The sequence below is a fragment of the Xiphophorus couchianus genome, chromosome 23 (genome assembly GCF_001444195.1).
Source record: "Xiphophorus couchianus chromosome 23, X_couchianus-1.0, whole genome shotgun sequence".
NCBI classification, from domain to species: domain Eukaryota; kingdom Metazoa; phylum Chordata; class Actinopteri; order Cyprinodontiformes; family Poeciliidae; genus Xiphophorus; species Xiphophorus couchianus.
Window position 1 is genome coordinate 18,753,454 of NC_040250.1, and position 18,170 is coordinate 18,771,623.

The 18,170-nt window shown below is 42.3% G+C and overlaps 2 protein-coding genes across 4 annotated transcripts in view; one reads left to right on the plus strand and one right to left on the minus strand.

Moving 5' to 3' along the window:
• Positions 1–522: 522 nt before the first annotated feature.
• fgf16 (fibroblast growth factor 16) lies at positions 523–9,130 on the plus strand. Its single transcript, XM_028008061.1, has 3 exons — positions 523–1,671; positions 4,389–4,492; positions 7,762–9,130. Exons 1-3 carry the CDS (start codon positions 1,368–1,370, stop codon positions 7,957–7,959), a joined length of 606 nt encoding a protein of 201 aa, XP_027863862.1. The 5' UTR covers positions 523–1,367; the 3' UTR covers positions 7,960–9,130.
• A 6,252-nt stretch (positions 9,131–15,382) lies between these two features.
• Positions 15,383–18,170, minus strand: part of atrx (ATRX chromatin remodeler) — a 35,228-nt gene continuing 32,440 nt past the window's right edge. For all 3 annotated transcript variants that reach the window (XM_028008431.1, XM_028008430.1, XM_028008432.1), the window contains one exon: positions 15,383–16,966. In XM_028008431.1, the coding sequence (XP_027864232.1) occupies positions 16,745–16,966 (222 nt within the window). In that variant the 3' untranslated portion in view covers positions 15,383–16,744. The remainder of the gene's footprint in view (positions 16,967–18,170) is intronic.

Here is an 18,170-nt window from a genome sequence, read left to right on the forward strand (position 1 = left end):
ACCTTGGCATCCTGGAGCCCCCCCCCCCCAAAAAAAAAAAAAAAAAAAAAACAAAAACACAGCAGACAGGTCAGGGAGGAAGAAATCTAAGAGAAGCCATGTTAGTAGTTTGTCACAAACTAGGGGCCACAAGCAAACATGAGGATCAATTAGACCAAAGCTGAACTTTCTGGCAGAAAACTGACACTACATCTCACTCTGACAACACAATGTTCGCTGTGAAACATGGTGGTGGCAGTATTAGACTGTGGATATGCACTTATTTTTTGTCCAGCAGGGACAGAAAATGTGATGAAAGTTAAAGATAGATGGAGGTCAGTCTATGCCAATCATAGAAAAACATCTTTTATTATTATTATTCGAAAATTAATTAGAGAAATCTTTGTACAGTCGGACTAAATTCCGCACATCATCAGAATCTGGATTTTCCTCGCCTCCCCACACCTCCTCGCAGAAGTCAGTGGTTTAAGCTGCTGGCTTGCTGGAGCTTTACTGCAAACTGCGTGCAGAGAGGGTAAGAAAGCACCTGCTTCCAGCGAAGAGGTGGGGAAAATGCTCCCGTGAAAAGCTCCAACTTGCAGTGCTTGGTCCCTCAAAAGTGTGTGCGGGAGGTTGGATTACTGTGAGCGTGTGCACAGGTTACTTTGATAATCCTTTCATGTAAATGTTTCTTTTGCGGTTTTCCTTCCCCCCCTCCATTAAGCCAGGATTCTGACCCAAAAGCCGACATAAAGAAGGCTTGGTTTCAGTGGTTGAAGGGGCTGATGGGGTTAGCGGCTAAATAGACGCAGTCAGTTGATATGTGTGCGTTTTCATCATGATAGTTTCCACTTCTGCATCTGCGCTGCAGTTTAATGGACCGCCGCGTGTTGCCAGGTTTTTCTGCCACTGGATGAGCGCTGCGGTTTTAACAGACAGCGGAAAACCGCAAAGAGAGAAGAGGATACATTCTGGAGACATTTCTGCACATGGATTGAAGTGATCGGATCATTAAAAAAAAAAAAAGAACTTTCTATAAGAAGAGCGTTCAACTCATTTGTGTCATGAGTTGCAAAAAGTTGGTCTGAAAGTGAAGATTAAGTAAAGCAAACTGATGCGCGTAAGAAGGGATGCCAGCCAGGCGTGGCTTGAATCTGAGTGTCCAATGTGAGAATGCGTGGGGAGTATGTATATATTAGAGTCTTTCCATTTGATAAACACAGATATCAAACTCATGATTAAAGCAAAGGACTATCAATAAACTGAGAGGACTTTCCTGACTTTGGAGGAGCACGGCGCGCCGGGGACGCTCTTTTTTTCCTGCGTACATGGACCGGACTTGTGTGTAAACTTTTCTCCCTCCGCAAGTCGCTGCACATACGTCTCAAATGCCTTCGCTTAATGTGACAGCTGTGCAAACGATGGCAGAGGTCGGGAGTTTTCTGGGGACGCTCGACTTGGATTTACAGAGCTTCCCTGCGCTGGCAAGCGCGCCCTTGTCGGAGTCTCCGGCGGGGCTGAGCGAGCGGCTGGGGCAGATCGAAGGCAGGCTGCAGCAGGGGTCGCCCACAGACTTCGGCCACCTTAAGGGGATCCTGAGGCGGCGTCAGCTCTACTGCAGGACAGGCTTTCAGCTGGAGATATTCCCCAACGGCACCGTGCATGGGACACGGCAGGACCACAGCAGATTTGGTGAGTTTCTTTGGCATTTAGGGTATCTGTAGAAGTTTCATTTCATTTAATGTTTTAAATGTTCCCTCCCCCTTAGTTAAAGTCTCGCCGTTCGGAAGCTCGTTTCTGTTTTGGCGTGTTTATAGTTTTAGTTATACGTTTATTGATTTCCTTAACTTTAGGCACTTTTACTATTGCATTTTTACACACTTGAATGTGGTTCTAAACGTGTCTGAGTTTAAGCAGACACGGATTTATTAGTTTCATCTTGTAAAACAATCCCATGTTCTGGATATTAGTTTGTTTTTCCACCCGCGGCGCATCCTCCTCGGTGAACTCGCTCGTGCTGAACAGCCGCGCGGGTTTTTTTTTTTCTTTTTTCTAGAAATCTCTGCGCTCGCGGGCACCCGGGAGCAGGTGTCCCGACGCTTTAAATAAAGTGTGCGCGTGCGCGTCTCCGTGACAACCAGCTTCAACACGTGCGCGTGCCAGTCCCCACTCTCTGATAAGCCCGTTCCGTTAATAGGCAGACTATCTATCTCACATGTTTTGAGCCTCAGCTGTTGTTTTCTCGCGGGGCCAAAGCCCGGGTGTCACCTGTGAAATAAAAGTCTGTCTCGGGTGCTGGGGGGTCAGAGGGCAGAGACGCGCACATGTCCAGGCGCCGCATGTGTCACAGGTGCGGGCCGGGCGGCTCGCTCGCTGCGGGACAGAATAACTCCGAATTAAAGCGTGACCACCGCGGAATCCAAGCTACGGTTTAATGTTCATGCTTGAGCCAAAAAATAAGTCGGTGTTTTACAGGGGATGGGTGGTCCGCGTGTTTGTCTCTGTCTGGCTTCACTTAAAGTTAAAGAGAGAGAGAGAGAGAGGAAAAAAAAGGAAGAAAGAAGGGAGGAAAGAATGAAAGAAAATGCAAGGTCGTCTTCGCTGCGCCAAGCAAGAGGAGACTTTGATTAGAGGATATGAAACACACTCTCTTAAAAAAAAAAATTAGAGGGATGCTCTCTGTCATCTGATGAGGTCAGGGAGATGGAGGCCAGGTGGCTGGAAGAGCTGGCCTCTGCCAGTCACAGCAGCCAGCTGGATCCTCTCTGAGTAACCTCTGCATCACAACACCCAGTGGCTTTTAATTTTACCACTTGTCTCGCTGCCTTTGAAGTTGCCTTCACTGTAACCATCTACCAGCTTCATTAAAGTGTCTTCCTAGGCTGTGCTAGAAGTCCCTGGGGAACATTGGACTTTACAGAAAACCTCATGTCATTATGATAGACTAGAAAGAAGTTAGTCATAGCAGTTAAGGGAAAGACCCTGCAATCAATGAAAAACAAGTTACATATTTATAGTATTACTAGTTTAAATGTGACAGTCTTACTTATTCACCATAGTGTTTTTCCAGCTTATTTTTCACTTATTTACTCAATCATGACATTTAAACCTGGTGATTATCACATTATAAGCTGTTCTGCTTCTGATGAGTCTGAATTTTGAAAATAGGTTCATCATTTCCTCTGAACACTATTATTCAGTTCACACTGATGACAGGAACTGTTATTGGGGGTCAAAATTTAGTCAGTAACATGATTGTAACAATTTGAACATCTGTTTTGCTGAGGTAGATTTTTAGCAGTATTTGTGAGTGGAAAGTTTATCTTCTGAAGACACCTAACAAATTCAAACCAGTATTTAAAGTCTATTTCCCAAACAAAGTTAGTCAAATTTGATCACATTTTAATATTGTCTAATAAATTAGTTAGTTTCTAAATATTTAGTTCTAAATACATTTATGCTTTACAAATGGGCAATATTCGTCAAGTTATGCTTTACTACCTAAAATAGAACAAACAATTAATGAAACAGTAGCTCCATAGTAAGAAAGTTCAGAGACTCTTCCTTGATTTTCAAAGAGGCCGTTTGGTTTGTCTTCCAAGTTAACAGAAAACAAAAAATAAGAACTGATTTGGTATTAAAGCATGTAACATGAAATCTATTCCAATAAAGCTGAATGTAAAACATTCTTGTTTTAGTTGACAATAACTCTTCTTTGGCAAAGTCTGCCTTTAGTTTGAAAAGCCAACTTGGTAAGTTTGACTTTACCGTTAACACTGACACTAAACCACTCTAAACACAATGCCACTGAAATAGCACTCATGCTTTTTAAATGTACTTCAAAACACTGCATTTAAGCATATCCTCTGACAATGACAGCCAAGATGTGCCGTTCATCATCAATACATCTGGCTCAGAGTTAAGAGTTAGTAAGTTTGCCTGTTCATTAGCAACAGCTGCCTGAAGTTTTGACTTCAGCATTAGTGCCGTCACTAAACCTTCGAAAGCTGAATATAATCTTAAATTCTTTCAACACAGAAGCTCAACCAAAACTGTAATTGTAGTTCATAACTTTTACTAAGTTGATGTTGATATACTGCATTAACTCACACTACACCCATAAACATGTCGATATTATAGTTGTCTGGTGGAATGGTGGTTGACTGAACCAACAAATGCAGTTAAATTCTACTAAAATTGTTGCAATAGGATTAGCTTCCAAAAATATAGCTAACTTTGTAACAGTTTAGCCATTTTCTACCAAGCTAATGTCCTCAATTAAACTTAAATAACCAGTGTTATAGTGTACCAGACAGAAACAACTTGTAGTAACAGGAGGAGATTCCTAAAATTATTACATTGCTTCTGTTGGCTTCTGTTGACATCTCAGTGTGTGTTTTTGACCTCAGGTATCCTGGAGTTCATCAGCCTGGCAGTGGGGCTGGTCAGCATCAGAGGGGTGGATGCTGGACTCTACCTGGGCATGAATGAGAAAGGAGAGCTCTATGGATCGGTGAGTTTCTACTGATAAAAAACGGAATCTCACTCTACTGTATACCAGTGGTTCCCAAAGTGTGGGGCGCACCCCCTAGCGGGGGCGCAGTGTCATTGCAGGGGGGGGGGGGGGAGTATGGATGAATAATAATAAAAACAAAAACAGCTACACAAAAGTGTTTCACTGTAAAGATGGTTTGTAGTGTGTTTTGTTGCAATCTGAAGTGTGAAATAAACTTCAGTGGAGTTTGAAAACAAAATATGTGTATAGGTTTGTGTCTGGTTGAACGATGTGTGTGCCCAGTTGATTTTTTTTTTTTCTTTTTTGGGGGAGATTTTATTGTAATCCATAGGGGGGGCCAGAAAATCTTTGGGAACCACTGGGGGGGCCCAGAAGAAAATCTTTGGGAACCACTGCTCTATACAAACCAAAACCTCCAGCTGGGTTGCTGAACATTTTTCTACGACATAATTTCATACTATTCCGTACAAATTTCCATTTATTGGTACTTGTAAAGCAGTTTTAAGGCACAAATATTATGTTTTAAATTATGTAAACTGGATGGATGATACAATGGGAGATAGAAAAAAGCCTGAAAATTGTTTCCATTTTCTATTTTGTTTTTCCATTCTTTTCCAAGATACTTTCAAGGCTGTCTAGGAGCCGTGTGGTGTTAAATACACCATGTTCTTGTCATGCTTTGAAAATGTCCTTTTCTTCATTTCTTGGGCCTATTTTTCTAAACAGAACCATAGCTTATTTGTATCTTAATCAAAGCTCTCAGGTGGCTAATGGTAAAACCACAGCGAGACAAAACAAGCGTGTGTTCCTTTCTCTTCATGCTTGTTCTTTGTCTGCAAGGGTTCAAGGAGGATACAGACCGTGTCTTCCTATAGTTTTTAAATATGCCACAAAAAGGAGAGAGAATGGGCCAGAATTACTTTGGATGTAAATGTGGTCAAGCTTCCTCCTCTGGTCGGTGTACATCCTCAGTTCTCACACACCTTGAGACAGGGAGATATGGGAGGGAAGAGATAAAAGCAGTGGAAGGGGAAGTATGCTAGGGCAATCCTGTATCAGGTGTCCCGGGGCATTACCTGGGGGCCTCTCGTGGGCCGGCCCCGGCTCTCATCGTTTTTGAAAAGAGGCTACCTTTAAGTAGGCCATTATGCTGGAAGTGCAGATATTGTTACTGCACGTTATCGGAGTCTGGCATCCTGGGGGGTTGGCCCTGAGAGGAGGGTGTGGGTGGAGGTCGGAGGTGGTGGTTTGGAGGGGAAATTGCACACCTGACTGAGTCACCTGACTGACAGAAGGGGAGATGTCGACATGTCTGTCTGGATGTGAGAGTCCAGGAGGTGAGGAGGGGAAGCTGAACAGGTAAAGGGGTGCTTCCATCCCACAAGCAGCAGACCTTGACGAGCTTTTGATCCGATGAGGTGTGTGTGCATGAGGATGTGTGTCAGCATGGAGCTGGCCCAGTCATGTGCCCTTTAGGCTGTGTTTACAGACAACAGCCTTTCTGCACAAAGCAGCCAAGCACAGCCTGAAAGCCAATCATCGAGGTTGCTTCAGCAGTTTTGTAGAAGTGAAGAGTCGTAAAAGCAGCACAAGCAAACCTGAGGGGAAAGAGAGGGCCGCAAAGACAGGCAGCTCTGATGTCCGTCATGTTTCTCATGCTTTAAATTCAGCCTGCTCCCTCTCGCCTGCTGAAATCTGCAGCCATTGCTCATATTGCTCTGTCAGTGAAGACTAAAGCTTTTAGTGTGTTGGAATGCCGACTGTTCTCGTTGCATCACAGGGAGGGAAATGATTCTCCATGCACAGCAAGAGGTCAGCAGGTCTGAGGAGTGAGAGTGGAGCGTAAAGTGAAAAGCTGCATGTAATGATTTCCCCTCTTTTTTCATAATGAGCTCCAGCCCAAATGAGCTTGTACTGCTTTGTTTTAGCTTTTCAATGAGTTCATGTCAGGAGTGGAAACTGTGGGGATCTCACACACCTTGAATCTTCTCATCTTAATTTATTACTACAAACTTCACTGCATGTCAGTGATTTAGAAGAAAAACTCTACATGGATTTTGACTATTTTTATGAACAAAAATCTGTAAATGCAGCACATGTTTAGAGCAACTCTTTTTTTCCTCCAATAGCCTTTTGCAAACGACAAACAATTTAATACTCAGTATGAAACTATCTGGTCTGTGAAGGCCTCAGAAAAAACAGGGAACAAACAGCATCATGAAGACCAAGGAGCACAGCAGAGATGTTCAAGGCAGGATTAAGTTATAAATCAATATTCTGAGGTTTGACTATTTCACAGTACCCTGCTCCATCAATTGTCTGGAAATCTCAAGATAATGGTACAAATCTTGAGATAATTGTATGCTGAAGATGTGGCCATACAAAGGAAAGGAATAATCAGTAAACGGATAAGTGGCCCATGGTAACTTAAAAAGTTACTCAAGTTGAAGTGTCTGTAAACCAAACAGCCTTTAGCTTTTATAAAAGAAAGGCATAAGAAGTCTGGTTGGCAGTTATCTACAACCATAAATGAGGCTTAGTTTGAAGATTTTGGTAGAATTCATTGTGTGACTTAAAACCACATGTTAGTTTTTAGTGCCATGGGGACACCATCTCCTCGGTAACAGTTGGTGTTGGAAGCATCATGCTGTGGGGAAGCGTTTCTTCAGCTAAGACAGAGTTAATATATAGATGAATGCAGTTAAATACATTGACATTTGAGGTGAAAATCTTTTAGAGGTTGCAAAATACTTGAGACCAAGGCAAAGGTTCACCATCTAGCAGAACAATGTCTAAACATTTAGTAAGGGCTAATATTAAATGGTTTAAATCAGGGGGCTTCAAATCCAGAACTCTCTGATTTTTAATCCTTGGTTCAACTCACCTGAAGCAAATGACTGAATTACCTCCTCAGTCTTTATTTAAGCTCTCCATATCTTGCTAAAATCCTTCTAATAACTTGATTATTTGACTCGGGTGTGATGAAGCAAAGACGGGTCTATAAGTTGCAGGACATTGGCTCTCGAGACATGGATTGAAGACCCCGGTTTTATACCAAAGCATATTTATGTGTTACAATGGCCCAGTTAAAGTAAAGGAAATGCACAACTTTTTTCTCAGTTATGCTCCACTGTGCGTTGTTGCTCTGACACGTAAAATCCCAATGAAATACATTTAACCTAGTGACTGCAAGGTGAAGAAGTGAAAACTGTGAACATCATTTCTGTCTGTTCTCCTGGGCTAACATCGTGTTTCCTGTTCTGCAGAGTAAGCTTACAGCAGAGTGCGTGTTCAGGGAGCATTTTGAGGAGAACTGGTACAACACCTACGCTTCGACGCTGTACAAGCACACGGACACGGGACGCTTCTACTACGTGGCGTTAAACAAGGACGGATCGCCCAGGGAGGGTGGCAGGACTAAGAAACACCAGAAACTCACCCACTTCTTGCCACGGTCGGTGTAGATGGGGAAGATGCCTCAGGCGTACAGAGATCTGCTCCAGGACAGGTGACCAACGCTCACACTGGGAGAACTGGTTACATCTGGAGCCCCAGAGATAAACAAAGTCGAAGAGGCGGAAGACTAGAGAGTGGGGGTGTTGTGGATATTCTGGATCTTGTGGAGAACTGTTTACTCCTGAGCTCTCACGGAGGTCACATGTGACCAGGACATAAACATTCAGCTCGATCCTGGATGTCTTTCGTCTGCCTCGGCTTTGGACTTCAGCGAAGAGGAGACTGCTTCCTCTGTGGAGGACTGAGCAGCTGGGGGTGAATCAGGAAAACCAAACCAAGATGCCAGGGTTTTTGTTTTTTTTTCCTCGCATAGACACTTGAGTGACATGCAACAGCACATGGAGTGGGGGCTTCTTGTGTGTAAAAGCACAAACCTGAAAAACTAAATCTGGTGGCTAGAAAAGCTCCAGGAAGTTCCCTTTTTAGGAGTGCTACAGACATTTCTGGTATGACATGCAAGAAGGGTTTGGCTTGCCAAGTTTGGTATAATCAGGTACTTCACAATCTGTACGCAGATTAAAAACTACCACAAGGCGAACGTCTCAGATGGAAAAAAGAGGGCAACATCTTTGCAATGACTGTAGGACTGATGAAGCACTTACCTAAACATCCAAAGTCCCAGCTGTGGGTTTGGTTTGAACCTAAACATCACATTCATCACATTTAAATGAAAGCGTAAATTCAGTAGGCTCGGGACGTAAGCACTTCACCGACTGCGGTTTAAAGGAATAACAGATACGTTTGGTTAAATAGTGGCGACTTGTAATGTTCAGAGTGCGGCGAACATTATTAAAAGGAAAAAAAAAACATGCAAGCGTCTTGAGGTGTACATATGGGTGTTCCTATTTATGAGATGTACAATATATTTATTTTCTACATATAAAGTATAAATGTAAATCTATATATTTATTTATTGCAAAGAGTTTATTTTGTAATGAACGTGAAGATATTTGGACTGCAGATTCTACTGAAATGAGGCAAAAAAAAAAAAAAGGAGTGAAGAACTGCAACAGACATGACAATAAAATTGTCCTGCTATCGAGAACTTACTGTGAGAGACCATTTTTGCTTGGATTAAAGTGTGATGTACTAATTAAAATCAGATATATTATGTATGAATTAGTGTTTTTCATTGCATTTTCAAACAGTGCTAATAACCTTAGGGTTTTCATCCATTATGTTTTTTTTAAAGTCAGTTTCTCTATTTTTGGTCACTTTTCCCAACATAAGTGCAAAAATTCAATTTACACCAAATGCTTCTAATCTGCTCAGGTTTCAAATATGTAAGTGGAAATCCACAGACTACAGCTCTGTGGTTTCTTTAACACTTAAATGTTTTAGATCATGAAACAAATTATGATAACCGAACAGAATGCGAGAAAATCTGAAAAGCCGTTCTCAAATCATTTCATTTTTCGCTGACCCCCTAAGATCTGTAAAGTTATGAAATCACTTAAAAAGAACCCAACAAAATTAGTAAGGTTTAATGATATCAAAAAGTAATGCATCATGTCATCCTACTGGCCTATAAAAATTAAACATCCATCAGCCTGGAAAGCCATTTCCAAAGCCTCAATAAAGCCACAGTAAGACCCATTCTCCACAAATGGAGAAAACATGGGACAGCGGTAAACCCTCTTAGGTGCGGCCAGCATATCAAAATTCACGATTCAACAAGAAGAAGAAAAGAAAGAAAAGAGTGGGCTAAAATGGCCTCCATGGGAAAGTTTCCAGGTAAAAAATACTGCTGACTGCAAAGAACACAAAGGTCCAACCAACATTTGGTAAAAAGCATATTGATGGTCTCTAAGAACTGAGGAAATGCTTTTTCTGTTAACTGAGGAGACAAAATATGGTCTGACTGGATGTTGCAGTCTTGTTACATCTGGACATCATAAAGACTCAGGCATGGTGGTGGTGGTGTGATGGTCTGGGGCTGCTTTGCTACTTCAAGATCGGGATGATGTGCAGTCATTAACAGAACCATGAATTATGCTTTTCAACATAAAACGATGCAGGAGAATGTCTGGCCACCTTAGGACCTTAAAAGTCAGGCACACTTTGGTTATGCTGCAGGACAATGATCCAAAGTAAATCTGTGGCACAAAATAAAAGAAAACGTAAGTTTTAGAAAGGCCTACTCCAAGTCTGAACTTAAAACCAATTAATATGTTGCAGAACAAGCTTGAACAGGCCATTCATGCTGGGAAAACCTGCAATATGGCTGAATTGACAGTTTGTCAAAAGAATGGGGGCCTCTACATCACTCCATTGAGACAAATATTTACGTATTACCGGTAATCACAAATAATCAATAGCAGTGGTTGCCAGCAGCGGTAGTACAACTTAAGCTTAGAGGGAAATTACTTTGTCACTTATGGCTTAGGAAAAATGTTCACTTTAATAAATAAAATCATATTTTGAAAACTGCATTTTGCACTAACTTTTAAAAAAAAAAATTTTTACACAGCAAAAAAGTCAAATGGGAAGAAATCCCAAAACATTTGTAAAGGGGCAAATATATTTTCACAGCCCTATTTGTAAGAAACGTAAAAGAGGAATTAATACTTGTCCCTCATTTTCATCTCTCTCTGTAACATCGGTCAGTGACCATCTACAGGTCAAATGTATGGTTTCCAAGATGGCTAAGCCTCTTAAATTCAAGATTTAATTTGGTACATGAAGAACGCTGACATTAGGATAATTATGTCCAAAGTAAACGTAAACGTCTCGGACAACCAGTTTTGTTGCACCAATTCTTTCAGGGACTTATTTATCTGGGAGGAAAACCCAAATTATTTTCTGATGTGATTGAAATTTTCATTCTTATCTGGAGCATAAAAATACTGAAATGAAATGTTGCACATTTCCAAGCCTTTCAAGACTGCATATGAACCCTGTTATCTGGTGTTATGGACAACATCTGGTTGTTGTGTTCCTGTTTAAAAACATCAAACTAAGTGTTGCTAAAAGCCAAAAAACATGCACTAGTTTCCCAGGGGCGAAAACCACTGCAATGCTAGTTTGCCCTCATAAACCCCTTAAAAAGTCAGATTCTTATTGTGAAGCGATACACACAGGCTCCTTCTGTCTCCACAGGCTTTGGCCCAGATACATCCACCGTACAAAATCAGATTCCTTTTGCAACTGGATCCCAGCTTCTAATTGGCTTTACACATCAGGGTGGATTAGGCGAAGTGATTGGCTGTTCACTGCAAGGGCCTCTGCTGCAGAGATTTTCTTTTTTTTTTTTATTCTGAATGGACAGAAGCAGCTGCCCGCTGCGCCGACAGCCAGCAGGGATGTGCCACAGACCTGAGCTGGTGGTGGTGATCTGGGGCTTGCGATAGGATGGGATCAACATTTCAACATCTGCAATAGTTGTAATGTTTCTCTTTACTGGCAGATATGAGTACACTGTGAGAGCAAGCTGTCCCAGGGGGAGTTGGGGGGGGGGGTTGGAATGGAAAAGTCAAAGACATGCAGGGGGAAAACCCTGGCAGAGTCAGAAATGAAAACAATACCGGGCGAGGGGAAAAATAGATGAAAGATGGACAGGAGAGAGTGGGACAGAAAGGTTTGAGTATGAAATGTAAAATAAGTGGACAGTGTGTTAGGATGTAGGGTGTGTCTAATAAAACAGGCTTACATGATGCAGTATTTCAAAATACATGTCTCATCAATTTCCGCCTCAAACCTTATTTAATCTCTTTAAGACTCTTTGCTCTAATTGGAAGAGTACAAGAAACAGCTGGTGATTCGATCTCTGAGGCAGGGCCAGTCCAAGGCATAAGCGAACTAAACAGCTGCCCATAATGTGTCAGACAGGTGTTTCTCACTCCTGGCCTCCCTTTCATGCAGGCTTTAGATGCATCTCTGTTTCAGCACACCTGATTCCACTGACTGACTGACCTCCTCTGTATGCTGTCTAGTGTTGCTGGAGCAGGGTAATCACTCATTATTTACATCAGGTGTGCGGCAACAAGGAGACAACTTGTTGCCGCACACCTTGTTGCTAACTAATTCAAAAATTAGTTATATAACCAATTTACTTTCATGTTATGCTTGATGTGCATTTCCTACATGTTTGGTGAAGCACTTTGTGATTTTATCTGTGAAAGGTGCTTTACAAATAAAACTTTACTTCCCAAAATATGCAGGAAAGGGGACCTTGAGAACCAGGGTTGACCAACATAATTGTGCGCCACGTAGTGCATATTAAAGGATATATAGTCCAATTTTGTGTTGGGGGAGAGGGGGATTCGCACCAACTCTATTTAATCCACTTTAATCAAACTCATTTGTTTGCCTACAAAGACTGAATGTGTGAATGTGCAATAGAACTCCGAAGATAACCAAAACCATATGAACGCCAAGTGGACCAGACACCGCAGAAAGCGGGCATTCTGGATAAAAAACAACCAAAACAAACACGCTAATGGGAGAAACCGCACGTGGACAATAGAGAAATATTAGAACCGCAAAATCCACTCCATTTTTGTTTACACGAAGAAGGAAGCTGTGCTCATGTCTTCGGAGGTTTTCATGTCGTTCGCTTTGATTGTTCTTGGTGCAGGTCTTTCAAAGGGTTTGGATCGTTTGACAGTGCAGTGCGAAGTCAAACTGCACCAGCTGAAAATGTAAAACAAGTCGCAATTTTGGTCCCCAATTAAACCGAGTCTACCGGATATCAGGTGTGAAAACACCCCAGTTCATCTCAGTATGACTACACCCTGAATCAAAGCTTCTTCTTCTTGAGATTTATTGGCGGTTGCTAAAACGTTAGGTTACCATTACCGCCACCAACCGGAATTGCTCACAGGACAAAAGCTATGTCCTGTTATATAACTTGCACTCTTTCAAAACATAAAATATAGCCTGAATCAAATGGCTGAATTCACTCACCAGTAGTCAATCAGTTTTGCTTAGGCCTGGTAATTAGTTTTTCATTTGATTCAAGTGTGTTGGAGGACAGAAGGTCTTCAGAGACGGGGAACCGAGGCCAAAATAGGCTGGGCAAGGAAAATATCAATCAGAAGTCGTAACTCTGAAGGAGCTAAAGATCCATAGAAAAAACTGTTAGTGGCTTCAGAAGATGAGCTTAAAGTGGATTTAAGAAAAGGAAAAAAGGTAGCCATTTGGGTTTTTTATTTGTGTGCTCTATAAAGCTTGTTACAAGAGGATGCCAGGAATGGCTTCCGATCCAGCAGTATGGTATAATGGTACTGGTTTTTATGCTTTCTGGCACGGTAACATAACCTTTAAAATCACCAACACATTTGTCAAATATGGAATGAATAATAGCGCACTAAATTTCAATTCGGTAATGCGGACCAGACTCTGACACCGGTCATACAGGGACCTGACAGCCCGTATCAAAGGGCCCGGTACCCCATACTCCCGGAGAACCTCCCACAGGGCTCCCCGAGGGACACGGTCGAACGCCTTCTCCAAGTCCACAAAACACATGTAGACTGGCTGGGCGAACTCCCATGCACCCTCCAGGACCCTGCCGAGGGTGTAGAGCTGGTCCAGCGTTCCACGACCAGGACGAAAACCACACTGCTCTTCCTGAATCCGAGGTTCAACTATCCAACGGACCCTCCTCTCCAGGACCCCTGAATAGACCTTGCCAGGGAGGTTTAAGAGTGTGACCCCTCTATAATTGGAGCACACCCTCTGGTCCCCCGTTTTGAACCGGGGGACCACCACCCCAGTCTGCCAATCCAGGGTAACTGCCCCCGATGTCCATGCGATATTGCAGAGTAGCGTCAGTCAACACAACCCTACAACATCCAGAGCCTTAAGAAACTCCGGGCGGATCTCATCCACTCCCGGGGCCTTGCCACCGAGGAGCTTTTTAACCACCTCGGCGACCTCGTGCCCAGAGATTGGAGAGCCCAACCCAGAGTCCCCAGGCTCAGCTTCCTCGTTTCCAGTGAGAGTTGGACTCCGCCAGGGCTGCCCTTTGTCACCGATTCTGTTCATTACTTTCATGGACAGAATTTCTAGGCGCAGCCAAGGTGTTGAGGGGATCCGTTTTGGTGGCCTTAGGATCTCATCTCTGCTTTTTGCGGACGATGTGGTCCTTTTGGCTTCATCAGATCGTGATCTGCAGCTCTCGCTGGAGCGGTTTGCAGCAGAGTGTGAAGCGGCCGGGATGAGGATCAGTGCCTCCAAATCTGAGGCCATGGTCTTGAGCCGGAAAAGGGTAGAGTGCCTTCTCCGGGTCAGGGGGGGTGTCCTGCCCCAAGTGGAGGAGTTCAAGTATCTCGGGATCTTGTTCACGAATGAGGGAAGAAGGGAGCGGGAGATCGACAGACTGATTGGCGCAGCGTCTGCCGTCAAGCGGGCACTGTACCGATCCGTCGTGGTGAAGAGAGAGCTAAGCCAAAAAGCGAGGCTCTCGAATTACCGGTCGATCTACATTCCCACCCTCATCTATGGTCATGAGCTTTGGGTCATGACCAAAAGAATGAGATTGCGGATACAAGCGGCCGAAATGGGTTTTCACAGTAGGGTGGCTGGGCTCTCCCTTAGAGATAGGGTGAGAAGCTCAGTCATCCGGGAGGGACTCAGAGTAGAGCCGCTGCTCCTTCACATCGAGAGGAGCCAGTTGAGGTGGCTCGGACATCTGGTCAGGATGCCTCCTGGACGCCTCCCTGGTGAGGTGTTCCGGGTACGTCCCACTGGGAGGAGGCCCCGGGGAAGACCCAGGACACGCTGGAGGGACTATGTCTCTCGGCTGGCCTGGGAACGCCTTGGGATTCCCCCGGATGAGCTGGAAGAAGATGGATGGATGGATAAATTTCAATTCCTTAACGCAACCTTTGTGAATTTTCGATATCTTGTTCTGTTCATAAAACTACACAATCTTAGTGCTTTGTTTGAAATCTAAACCAGACCCAGTTTCAAAACCACATTTGGCTCCAAACCAAAACTCCAATCTAAGGTCAAAACGACAAAGCAAAAAATTGCATCTTTACTGTTTTAACAAATGTTTGTTTAAATGTGGCATTTCAAAGACAAAGATGTAAATTTAAGTTGTGAAAGACTGTTTAATTTTTTAAATCTTTTAGATAACAGAATCATAAGTCTCGATTTTTTTTTTCTTTCCCACATTCCATACTGATGCAGACTTTGAAAATAATGAAAGCAAAAAGTTGACATTTAAAGATTGGGAATGCACCCTTGAAGTTTCCTTATTGATTTTTTTTGCCCACCTCCACCTGAAACATTTTTTCCCCCATTTGAAATGAATGAATAAATGGAAGAGCAGAAATGACAGAGGAGTAACTCAAACTACAACTCCAACATTCCTCCAGGGGAACTGCAGACAGCTGTCTATAAGCAGGACTCCCACACTCGCTGTTCATTGTTTTGGTCACTTTATTAAATGTTATATTAAATACTTATGAAGATTATAGCAGTTCGTTAATGGCAAAACACATCGATGTATCTGCTAACGCAAGAACATTCTTCGATAATGGGCGAAGTAACTTATTCTACATTTAAAAAACACAGCTTGTGCAAACATAGAAGTCGACTCTTGGTGAGAACAGTCCACCTTCCTTTTTACTAAATGGCGACACCGGTTTAAGCTCTTAGAAGAAAGAATGTGCCAAAGTAGAATACAAGTCGTCCGGGGACCCTGCCTGGTGAAACTTCAGCGTCCAGGAGAGCATTACTCACAAAGCACCGGACGAAATCAGCCGCGTATAATAAGAATTCCAGTCGATCGCTCCTCCTGTCCAGTCCATTCTGAAAGGGATATTTCGAAATGTCAAAGACAGATTCGGAGCAAAGTTTGGGCCCTGTGACACCCAGCTGAAGAGGCCTGAGCTTCGCAACGCCCTGCAAACCCACCCAACTGGGGGAAATCAACACAAGTGAAGCAAATGAAAAGAAAAAAAAAAAAAGTAAATGAATGAGCAGGAACACGCAGTGCTATGCTAGGCAACACGCAACAATAAGAATGATGTTACAAAAAGATCGAAGCCAGCAGGCAGTTCTGGACGACACAAGCATTCCATTAACATTTTCAGCCACAACTAATGTAAACACTTAAAAGCAGAATAGAAAATATTCACAACAAATCTCAAGTTTTTACAGAGATTCTTTTTTTAGGAAATTATATAAGGCCATTTTTTCTTCTTTTTGTTGATGTTTTTAGCTTCTTCTACCTCCTGAAATAAGCAGGACTTTTGCAGCATCAACAGCTGTTCTAGTTTGTTAGATATCTGACGAGGAATCACTAATAATCAGAGCTTATCTTGTCCTGTAGTTCTGTAACCAATGGTTGTGGTCCCACTCGGATGTTGGTAGGCATTTAAAACCGTATAAAAAACTGAGTTTAAATAACAAGGAAACCCTTTTTGAAGGGGAAAACAATACAATGCTAAAAAGCATTGGGGGTAAAACAGGTTTGTTTTGTTAAATACATGAAAAGTGATTCTACAGATCTTGAATAACATAAAGGTGGTATATACAGTTTTTTTTTTCCTGTCAACCTTCTGGACAAACCTTTAACACAGTCATGTATACATTATATTTACTGTCTCTCAGTGAATCACAGCACAACACTATTCAATCAGAGGCCCCAGCAGACAGCAGTCTCTGCTTGGTTACATTTGAGCTCTGAGTGGTCTCACAGCGAGTTTGTCACAGACAGCAGGGGGGGCTGCTGGGAACCAAATTGTCCACTAGTGGGATGAAAGAGGGTCCGAGCTGACCCTACATGCCCTGTGAGGGGCCCGGGTTCTTGCCGCCGCCTTGATTGCCGCCCATGCCATGGAGGCGCTGGTAAAGCCCGAGCAAATTCATTTGGTTCATCCCGCCTGCCATCATGCCGTTCTGCAGGGCCAGCTGGTTCAGGTAGGTGGCCTGGTTGGCCATGGCCAGCTGCTGCTCCTGTACCTTCCTGTTGGTGATCAGCTTCTGAACATACACCATCAGCTGGGGAGACACAGACGGAGACATCAGTGTTTACAACAACAATATGTGAAGATGATCGTAAGTCAGACACACAAACATAAAATGTATAACAGAGAGTAAAAGTATTACAATTTGTTTGGTGGGTTTTTGTGTGCGACAACTATACAAAGTGGTGCATGATCGTAAAGTAGAAATAAAATACATCAATATTTTAGCCTATGTTATATATATATATATATATATATATATATATATATATACACTGCTCAAAAAAATAAAGGGAACACTCAAGTAACACATCCTAGATCTGAATGAAAGAAATATTCTCATTGAATACTTTGTTCTGTACAAAGTTCCATTTGCACAACAGCAGGTGAAATTGATTGTCAATCAGTGTTGCTTCCTAAGTGGACAGTTTGATTTCACAGAAGTTTGATTTACTTGGGAGTTATATTGTGTTGTTTAAGTGTTCCCTTTATTTTTTTGAGCAGTGTATATATATATATATATATATATATATATATATATATAGTCAGCACCATGAATAAATATTTTGCTGTCATTGCATCTCCAAGTCTTTTGAAGTAAGCATCTCAGCTTTACACAGCTAGAGAGGGAGCGTCCAGGCTGTTTGTTTAGGGTTGTTATAATCCAGAACAAGGTGATCCATGGACAAGGAGAATTCAGTTTCTACACACCACAAACCTGGAAAACACTTCCAGAAAACTGCAAAGATCCTGAAACACTGAGTACCTATCTGTATAGAGTCGAATTACATCAGTGTGATAATATGTTCAATATTATTTAATTTTAAGAAGTACAAATTCATTGCAGAGAAAGCTATAATATTTTAACAGTTTAATAGGTTAATAGTTTTATCTATACATTCTGCCACAACCAACATTTGTGATCTTGATGTGGCCTGAATTGAAAGAGTTTGACACACTAGATTTAAGGGAGTCTGAGTGAAGGATGCAAAATATAACAGCAAAACATTTGATTTTTTAAAAATCTTTGCTTAAAAAAATACAATTATGAAATAATTCAAATAGGTCTATCACATAAAATTCAAATAAAATGTGCTTAAGTTTCTATTTTTAATATGACAAACTACATGGTTACCACTGTGACCTTGTAATGGTTGCAGTATTGTTAAATGGTTACTACTGTAACCATGTCATTCTGAAGTGTTCTTAGCCTGTCATCTATTTTGAATGGCATTGTA

What these genes read in the sequence shown, in the direction of transcription:
- fgf16 (XM_028008061.1), top strand. Translation starts at nt 1,368, where the DNA reads ATGCCTTCGCTTAATGTGACAGCTGTGCAAACGATGGCAGAGGTCGGG. An exon ending in GCAGGACCACAGCAGATTTG is followed by an intron (nt 1,672 to 4,388) that starts GTGAGTTTCTTT and finishes TTTTGACCTCAG; the next exon opens with GTATCCTGGAGTTCATCAGC. An exon ending in AAGGAGAGCTCTATGGATCG is followed by an intron (nt 4,493 to 7,761) that starts GTGAGTTTCTAC and finishes CCTGTTCTGCAG; the next exon opens with AGTAAGCTTACAGCAGAGTG.